This window comes from Musa acuminata, chromosome BXJ3-1 (genome assembly GCF_036884655.1).
Source record: "Musa acuminata AAA Group cultivar baxijiao chromosome BXJ3-1, Cavendish_Baxijiao_AAA, whole genome shotgun sequence".
Taxonomy (NCBI): Eukaryota; Viridiplantae; Streptophyta; class Magnoliopsida; order Zingiberales; family Musaceae; genus Musa; species Musa acuminata.
The window spans coordinates 14,287,930-14,297,476 of record NC_088349.1 but is presented as its reverse complement, the minus strand read 5'-3'; the positions used below and the strand labels follow the sequence as shown (position 1 = coordinate 14,297,476).

The window sequence follows — 9,547 nt, the reverse complement described above, 5'->3', positions numbered from 1 at the left end:
GAATATCTTCGGAAGAACCTATTTATTTCAATTCGTCTTTAATCGTTGAGCTCATGTGTGCTTGGTTTGAATACTCTAGGAGTCCAAGCATATGTGAAATATCCAACCATCTGCACCGTCCGTGTGTTCTATCTCAAAATCTTCACCGTCAAGTTCAAGAATTCCAAATGCTGAACCACAGATATAATTCCCGCCCAGATCATTAGAGTATATACACCTCATCATAATTTCCTACCCGCTCTAACGAGGAATATTCTGGTAGCACGGCCAGTTCCATTTCCCATCAGCTTCTCCCACTTCACAATACATGGGAGGGTAAATGCGAAGAAGTATCCCCGCTCCATCGGATTCCTCCTTTCGAAGGTAATCCTCAAAACCGATCATATCCTTTAACCACATCCGACTTCCTGTTTCAATTTCTTGCTATTTACTTCTTGTGTTCTTTCTTCGATCCTTATCCGCAAGGTTGCGACTTTCCTCTTGGTACGAGGTGGAGTAGTCGCGTTCCTCCTCTTTTTCATCTTTTCTTCGGAAACCAAAGGTAACCTCCAAATTTAATCCCATCGATCCTTCCTATTTCAGTATTCTGAGTTTGATTTCACTTACTGCACCCATAGTGCACCTATCGTTCCTTTGGTTTGTTAACTATGCTAAGATCCGAATGTCTTTTTAGGTATACTAACCATTTTTTCACTTAGGAATCAATATCTCACTAGTGTTATCGTGTATTTCTAAGCCCAAATCTTATAAACGACGATAGCACTTCTAATCTTAGGATATAGTATCATCACATTGTGTCAATGAAAATTTACAATAATGCATCAGATAGTCAATTTTTCTGAACCATAGACTAATAGAATATTAGTCTTTCATATACATAAAAACCCAATTATTCATAAAAATGATTTGTACTTCGAAACTTGATGAAAAATATTTGATATAAATAAAAGATTTTATAAATATCAATAGCTGGAATAGCTCAGTTGGTTAGAGCGTGTGGCTGTTAACCACAAGGTCGGAGGTTCAAGCCCTCCTTCTAGCGTTATTTTAATGTAATAATATTAATTTTTTAGTTTATCTTAGTGTTAATTTATTTTTTACTACAATATTTGTTTTAATTAATTATTACAATAATGTTTGGGCAATGTTGATTTGTTTTATAATCTGTATGCAAACTTGTGTCAATTTATTTTATTATTAATATGTACATTAGTATGAATTTATTTGTTTTCATAGTCCATGTCCAATTGGTTATTCCCCTTTTAGCTTTAGTTAGTTAGTTAGTTTTTTTTTTTTTGTAAAGGCTATTCGACAATCTATATGTTGATCCAACCTAGTGTTCTTTGTTCTTGCAATTAGTTTGAATTAAACTTTATTACAATATTGACTTGTGTCATAATCTATATGAAAACTTTTGACTATTTATTTTATAATTTATATACAATTGGTACGATTTTTTTAATATAATCTATGTCCAATTAATTGTTCTCCTTGTAGCATCATTTTACTTTTTTTTTTTTTTTTTTCTTATAATGGTTATTCTACTATCTATATGTAGATTTGTTTTGCTTTTTCTCTGTTACAATAACAACAATAACAGAATCCTAAACCCTAACTATTTAGGATATGAATTTTTTATCATCATTAAGATATATAAAAAGCATATGTAGAAAACCACATGCTTTATCCCTCCTAGTGATCTTTATTTCTTGCAATTAATTTGATTTAGTTCCATAACAATATTGATTTGTTTAATCCATGTGCAAACTTGTGTCACTTCATTTTGTAATCCATATGCAATTGTATGGGTTGATTTATTTTATAAATTATGTGCATCTGTTAGATTTCTTCTAGAATTTTTCTTTTTTGTAAATATGCATTAATATATATTTTTTACAATCTATATGCAATTGATTTTACCTCCTAATATTTTGTTTCTCGCAATATTAATTTGTTTTAGTTTATTACAATGTTTGATTTGTTAATCCTCCCAGCTTCAATATTTTCTTGCGACGTTAGTTTGTTCCTATAATCTATTACAATTTTAGTTTGTTTTACCATCTGTTTTTGTTTAGTATATAAACTTGAGTTAATTTGTTTTACAATCCATGTTCAATTAGTTTTCTATCTGATCTATATCCATTAGTCCTTTTAAGTCAACACAAGGCGTGGAGGCTGTTCGAGCAGCGAAGCGTCAGCTGCATCACGCAATCCACTCTCGTCATTGATTAAAACATAGATACGTGCAGGCGATTCCAAACAAAAAAAGTCAACTTTGCAGGATTCTTTGTTTGCTTCTGTGCGTAAAATGAACCGAGCCTTTAAGCTTTGCGTCAGGCATAACTTGGTGGTGAGCTTTCTTTATAAGTCGCCAGAAAGAAAGGCCATGCCGACACGAAGTGCAAGAGCGCAAGGATGAGGGGGAGGAGCCACAATTTACCAGTTCCGTTTAACTCACAGCTCTACCCTTTCCTAGAAGAAGCCTGGAACCCGCCTGGAAACTCCACGCGTGGGACCCAACCGTAACTTTACCTCACAGAACTCTCACCTCTTTCCGAGAAGAAGCCTGGAAGTCGCTCGGAAACCACACGCGCGGGAACCGACAGTTATGCACGGTGCAAGATGCCGTGCATACGAACGCAACTGCTACCGGGATGACCATTGGAAGGAGCAATGGTGGGGCCACTTCTGCTGCCATTGTCCTGGCAGGTATCTCAAGGAAAGGGTTCCACTATATCGAATCTTTTTTAAGTGCGCTGCCGGCCCTCCTCATCTATCACAGCAAACAGCAATGCTACGCAGTGGACGTAGTTGCACGCGTCCCTAAGGGAACGTCTCTGGTGTATATATTGCTTGGTATGGTGGCACCGAACTCTATTATTTAGCCGTCATAAAAAAAGGGCGAGCACACAGAGAAGGTAAAAGGCACGAGCGATAACACCATTTCGACAGATTTGTGTGTCTCTCGCTCTCTCTCTCAGCGATAACACCATTTCGACAAATTTGTGTGTGTGTGTGTGTGTGTGTCTCTCTCTCTCTCTTTCGACAGATTTGTGTGTCTCTCGCTCTCTCTCTCAGCGATAACACCATTTCGACAAATTTGTGTGTGTGTGTGTGTGTGTGTGTCTCTCTCTCTCTCTCTCTCTGTCTTTCTGCTGCCACTACGTGCGATACCTCGACGAGAGAGAGAGAAGGTTTGTTGTAGCTCTCATTACAGCGGTTTTAGATTCTTCATGGTTTCGACCAAGTGTTCTCTTTCGCCATTTTTGGATAGGTTTTGTCCGGAAAGACAAACAGTCTTTTGTTTTCAGTGCCGAAGATGGTAACTTCATGTAGCTCTTCATGACTTGTATGTTGTTCCGGAATCATCGGATTTTGGTTCTGGGATTTGTTGCACAGCCCATAGAGAGATATCTGGGATTTGGATCGCGGAATGCAGCGGCCCGGGAGGTATGAGCGGCAGGGGACGCTGCCGAGGGAGAAGCGGGGGTTGGAAGCAAGGGACAGGGACGGCTTGCAACCCGAGCCCAAGCGGTCTAAGGTTCCGGCCCTCGCGAGGTAAGCAACCAAGAAATTTGGACTAAAAGATAGAAACTTAGAAAAGCTTACCTCTTTAAACTATTCTGATTTCTGGTATTGCCGTATGACAAATAAAGCAAGACTTAGCTTGGTCTGTTCGTTTTCCATCTTATTGGAATAGATTTGTAGGGTCATTTTGGTGGAAAGGTTTTTATTCTATAGATTCTTGCCTTCTGATACAGTTCTTCCCTTCTCCCGAAGACTACCCTATTGTTTTGTGTGTATTTTCTCAGTTATTCCTCATTGTAGTTGGAACAGAGATAATTTCATGTGTTAAGTTCCAGTTATTTATCATTTGCTGCTAGTCATGCCCGAATAGCTCCAATTCTGTACAGGGGCAAAACTCTTGAGCTTGACAGCAGGTGCAAGGGGCTGAAGCTTGAAATATCCTTAATAGATGATGTTCTGATTCCTGTTCTAACAAACAAGACAGGATGACTTTGCTCCCTCTGTGTGTGCGCGCGTGCGTGTGCATGCCTGTTCATATGTAAACCAATATAAGAAAAACAAATGCCTGGACAAATGAGAAGTCTTGAGGATTAAGAACACTGAAAGAAAAAGAAACAGATTCAATCTTGTCACTGACCTTTTAAGAAGATTCGTTTGATTTTTATTTTACCTGGTTTTACCCTTTGACATGTGTCATTGCATAGACATGTCCTATGCAAACATTAGTAGTTAGAGGCATCAACTATTTGATAATTATGTTTCACTTATTCCAGTTCCTTTAGATTAGATATTCATAAATGCATGTGTGCCTACTTATGATTAGCATGAGTAAATATCTAATCAGAGTAAATATTCTTTGCAGTGTGATCGTTGAGGCATTGAAAGTGGACAGTCTGCAGAAAATCTGTTCGTCATTGGAGCCCATCCTTCGTAGAGTTGTAAGACAAATGTCTTATTTCATAGCAGATTTTCTTGAAATCATGCATATGTGGGGCATTTTATGATTGCAAATATTAAGCTACCACAACAGCTTTTCCTGGGCTGTAGTTACTGGGATTTCTGCGTGATGATGCTTACGTTTCATTATCTTTTCTCTTTCCATTGTCTATGATACCATTAGGTGATATTAGTATCCCATGTGAACTCTGAAATGAGGTTTGGAATTATGGATCTGGTTGATATTAAACTTGCTAAGCTTTCTGGAGTTAAGTACTTGTCTTTATTTTTTTTTCTCAGAAAAGAATGTGGCATACGTATTTCAGTTCATGGTCTTCTATGAGATGGGCCATGCTAGTTTGCTGCCTTTGTCTATTTTTTAACTTTTTATGACATGTCATTCGATTGATATATTTCTTGGATGAATTAGAAATGCAATTTCAGTCCTGGGCTATTTTGCTTTGGATGAAGGTTGATTTGGGAAATTGTCATGTAGCATCGGCCCTTACCATATCTGTAGCATCAGCCTTCCTGTATGCCCACTAGTTTTCTTGTTTGGTTCTTTTGTTTCATCTATGAACCGTAGACATTTCATGTTCTTTATTTGTATTCTTTCACTTGCATTCCAAATGATTAATTTAATTTCTGAGTGAGATATGAATCCAGCTTGCACATGTCCTGTGAAAATGTAAAATTTATCATGTTACTTTTGCCTATTGTCTATTGCTTTATCTTTTATATTGTAAATTTGTAGTTATTACTAATTAACTGCATTTAAGGGAACATGAATCTTTTGAACCTTCTCTCTTTGTGGGACTCAAATTCTGCAGTTTTATTCATTTACACAGGTACATTTTTTGACTGCTAATCTTATTCTGTTTTGTGCTTACATAGGTCAGTGAAGAAGTGGAACGAGCCTTAGCAAAGTTGGGTCCTGCCAGGATTGGTGGAAGGTATAAAATTGTTACATCATCGACTACACTACAGATTAAACCTTTGCAAATTCCAACTAGTTCTCTCATCTCACTGTTGCTTCTGAGAGTAGAAGACTGTCCATCATGTACATGAATGCTGTTTGCTCCTAGAATTGGCTATTGTTGTGTCATCCTCTACAGTATAAAATGGAACCTTTGGTAATTGAAAACAATTTTCATCCTGCTGCTGTTTTTGAACTAAAAAACCAACAATTGTGATACAATGTTAGATTTTCTTTACTTTTTCTCTTCCTATTTTAAGATTTCAAGTACAAGTTATCTACAGAACTCTCTTATGCCTTCAACTTCTATTTCTTGGAGAATTAGTATTTATGAACTTTTAATAGTGATAAAAAATATGATTGATTGCCACTTGAGTTGTTAGCTCTAATTTGACCACAATTTCTAGTCCAGAATCTGCCAGACTCCGGAAAGCATAGAGAAAAAGGTTTTATATGAGTGTCATGTAAGAGTATTATGTCAGGAACTGCCCCAATAACATTTGTTTTGTTACTATTGAGGAAGATCCAAAGGCCAAAAGGATGAAATGCTCATCAGAATATATGAAATCCTAGGTGGATTTGCTATACCAGTTCCATGGTGATTTAGCAACACAAGCACATGGAATCTTATTTACAGATACTATATATCTATACAAAACTGATATATGTATTGTGTTTTCATTTGTGTGTGCGCATCATATTTTATTTGTATGGAATCAGCATCTTTAAAAAATAATGTTGCAGGATCACACAACTAGCTTATGTAAGTTCTTTATTATATTTGCTATTCTTTGTGAACCATTATGAGCTGTGTCATTCTTCTTTTAGTTTAATGTTGTCAACCAATGGGAATTAGTCTACTTAGTTGTAGCTTATACTACAGGAGATAGAAAAATGATGATAACATGAGCTAACAGTATATTCAGTAAATTTTTTCTGAAATAAGCATATTTAATATTTTAGAAATAAGTATTTCTGGTTATGCATCATGCAGGTGTTCACCAAAACAAATAGAAGGACCTGATGGAAGAAACCTACAGTTGCACTTCAGGACGAGGCTATCGCTTCCTCTTTTTACAGGTGGAAAAGTAGAAGGGGAACAGGGAGCTGCAATTCATGTTGTATTACTTGATGCAAATTCTGGTCATGTGGTAAGCTCAGGACCTGTGGCATCTGCAAAGCTAGATGTTTTAGTTCTAGAGGGTGATTTTAATGATGAAGATGATGAGAATTGGACGGAAGAAGATTTTGAGAGCCATGTAGTTAAAGAGCGTGAAGGAAAGAGACCACTTTTGACAGGGGACGTACAGGTTTCTTTGAAAGATGGTGTTGGTAGCCTCGGAGAGCTTAATTTTACTGATAATTCTAGTTGGATCCGAAGCAGAAAATTTAGACTTGGTTTGAAGATTGCCTCAGGCTATTGTGAGGGTATTCGTATACGTGAAGCAAAGACAGAAGCTTTCGTGGTTAAGGATCATAGAGGAGAATGTAGGTCTTCTTAACATTTTTAATTATTTGGTCTTTTTCCCCTCGCAATTTCATATATAATTTTTTCTCCTCCAATCTTTTTTTAGTGTACAAGAAACATTATCCACCTGCCTTGAAGGATGAAGTTTGGAGATTGGAAAAGATTGGCAAGGATGGATCATTCCACAAGAGGTTGAATAGCAACGGAATTAACACAGTCGAAGATTTCCTCAGGCTTGTTGTCAGAGATCCCCAAAGATTGCGTAATGTAAGTTTTGATGTATTGTTTTCCGATAGAATTTTTTATTCATTCTTTTGTCTCATTCATTCATTGTGTGCTTCTAGATCCTGGGAACTGGTATGTCAAATAAGATGTGGGATATCCTTGTGGAGCATTCGAAGACTTGTGTCTTAAGTGGAAAGTACTATGTATACTACTCAGATGAAGCGAGGGATGTTGGTGCTATTTTCAACAACATCTCTGAGTTCTGTGGCTTAATCGCTGGAGGGCAGTTCTATTCAGCAGGAGGACTTAATGACAGTCAGAAGGTGAGTAGTATTTCTATTATTATACTCTTTTTCGCTGTTTCGTACCATGGCACGCGGTAATCCAGTTATTCATTGGTAGTTATTATCATGAAGGAGGATATTAGGCTACTAATCCTGACAATTTTCTTGTGAAACTGAAGCAAAATCTGTTTGTGACAACAAAGGAGTTAAAACTACAAAAGTTGATAGGCTGAAATAGAATTGACATCATTGGCCTTGACATCTTATTAGTTGCATGTTCTCCTCCATCCATTCCAAAGCAAACTTTGTTATTAACAAGTGAAGATAAAGTTGGGAAAAGCTGCATTTCTAAAATCTCCATTGTTCCAAGCTAATGAATCCATGTCTACACTTACAACTAAGGTATGGAAATTACAAACTTGATTTGTGAAAACTGGAGAGAGAGAGAGAGCAAAATTTTCAGATCTATAACCTGTTGGATGTGAATTCTATAAATTGAGCTGCTACTTCCATTTGATCCTACTAGAAGTGCACAGCACCTGGATACCCAGTACATTAGTAGAAACTCCAATGATCAATATAGGTTGAGAAGATGATTGTGTTCCCTTCATCCATTGCAGGTTTTTGCAGATACATTGGTCAAAAAGGCATACGACAATTGGATGCATGCCATAGCATACGACGGTCACACCCTCTTGGACTTCACAAAAAGCAAGAAAGCAACCGCTTCCTTGCAACAAGAATCCCCATTTGTTTCATCATTGAATCATCCTTCTTCGCATGACCAGCAAATCTCTCAGTTTCACCCTCAGTCTTCAGTTCCCTTACAGCACCATCCAGTAGCATTTGCTGATACCGCCGAAGGTGAGAAATCATTATATTTCTCCAAGTACTATTTGTTTTAGATAATTAATTAGGAGTTGGCTTAAGAGCACTAGTTTGAAGTAATTTCAACATTATTGGATATATAATTATAGCAGGCATTTTATTTGTATATCCAGATTTATGTAGCCGATTCCAAATAGTTAGTATCTCAACTGCTCTTTTCTTTTCTTTAGGATATAATGGGAGTCGAGCTACTCGGTACTCTAACCTTCCACAAGATGCAGATTCAAATGCCCAAATGCCGATCCAAAGCACTTCCTTTGCTTTCCAAAACCAGTCAAGTAGCTCCTCTCACCAGTCCCATTTCAGAAGAGACGATCGTGCAGGTCTTGCACTCGCTCCACCGCTACATCAACCGAGCATAGAATTCCAACCATACGAAGACTGGTCATGCCAACAGGATGACTTCCTCTCGGAGGAGGAGATCCGGTTGAGAAGCCACGAGATGCTGGAGAATGAGGACATGCAGCACTTACTCCGCAACTTAAGTGTTGTTGGAGCTTCCACGAGTCTGCATGAGGATGGATATGGCTTCCCACCGTACGTGCCTTCGCTGTGCTCCAACTTCAACGATGACGATGACGAACGGAGCCGTCCATCGGGTAGGGCGGTGGTCGGGTGGCTTAAGATCAAGGCGGCCATGCGATGGGGGATATTTGTGCGGAAGAAGGCAGCCGAGAGAAGAGCGGCTCAGCTTGTTGAGCTCGAGGACTAGCAAGCATGCATTCATCGTCATCATCTAACAGTTCATGTGGTGGTTTCCTCTTCTCATGGACTATGGTGATGTTTAGAGTGGGGATCACGAGAGGCTTAACGGAACAATTACTCGAGTTGGGAAGCTCAACTTTTGTCCATATGCTTCACATTCGATGTATTTTAGCATATTATGTTGTAATCGTTTGAGCTATGTGACATCCCTAACAATGCCTGCTTATTAAAGATTAGTCAAAACTTACAATCTCACCATGTTAGATGATTATAAGGAGAAAAATGAATCAGTCGAAGCAAATGGCCGACAAACATCATTGTTAATAAAGTTGTTAGGCATAATAAAGAACACTTGAATTCCTTGAGAGTATGTTAGGATGCAATTAGATCTTATGTAATATATCTAGTTGGTTTTATTTAAGCCATGTATTGTCTCTTTATAACTCTTAAGGTCCCCAATGACATTTCTTGAGAGAAAACATATTAGAAAACATGTGCACGTGCAAGTAAACTATTGATGTTGCTTTACTGAAGCGT

General features: G+C 37.8%; 1 protein-coding gene and 1 non-coding gene across 5 annotated transcripts; both read left to right on the top strand.

Annotated features, from left to right (window-relative positions):
- Window positions 1-968: 968 nt before the first annotated feature.
- TRNAN-GUU (transfer RNA asparagine (anticodon GUU)) lies at window positions 969-1,042 on the top strand. Its single transcript has one exon. It is a non-coding gene; the product is annotated as a tRNA-Asn (tRNA).
- A 1,783-nt stretch (window positions 1,043-2,825) lies between these two features.
- Window positions 2,826-9,265, top strand: LOC135585209 (calmodulin-binding protein 60 B-like). Of its 4 annotated transcripts, none has more exons than XM_065137371.1 (9): window positions 2,826-2,918; window positions 3,400-3,558; window positions 4,391-4,466; window positions 5,359-5,417; window positions 6,435-6,928; window positions 7,015-7,175; window positions 7,253-7,456; window positions 8,038-8,281; window positions 8,476-9,265. In XM_065137371.1, exons 2-9 carry the CDS (start codon window positions 3,434-3,436, stop codon window positions 9,015-9,017), a joined length of 1,905 nt encoding a protein of 634 aa, XP_064993443.1. In that variant the 5' UTR covers window positions 2,826-2,918; window positions 3,400-3,433; the 3' UTR covers window positions 9,018-9,265. The 4 variants fall into 4 exon arrangements, with proteins under 4 accessions (XP_064993443.1, XP_064993442.1, XP_064993440.1 ...); XM_065137370.1 differs by having other exon boundaries at window positions 2,876-3,194; XM_065137368.1 differs by having other exon boundaries at window positions 2,876-3,322.
- Window positions 9,266-9,547: the final 282 nt, after the last annotated feature.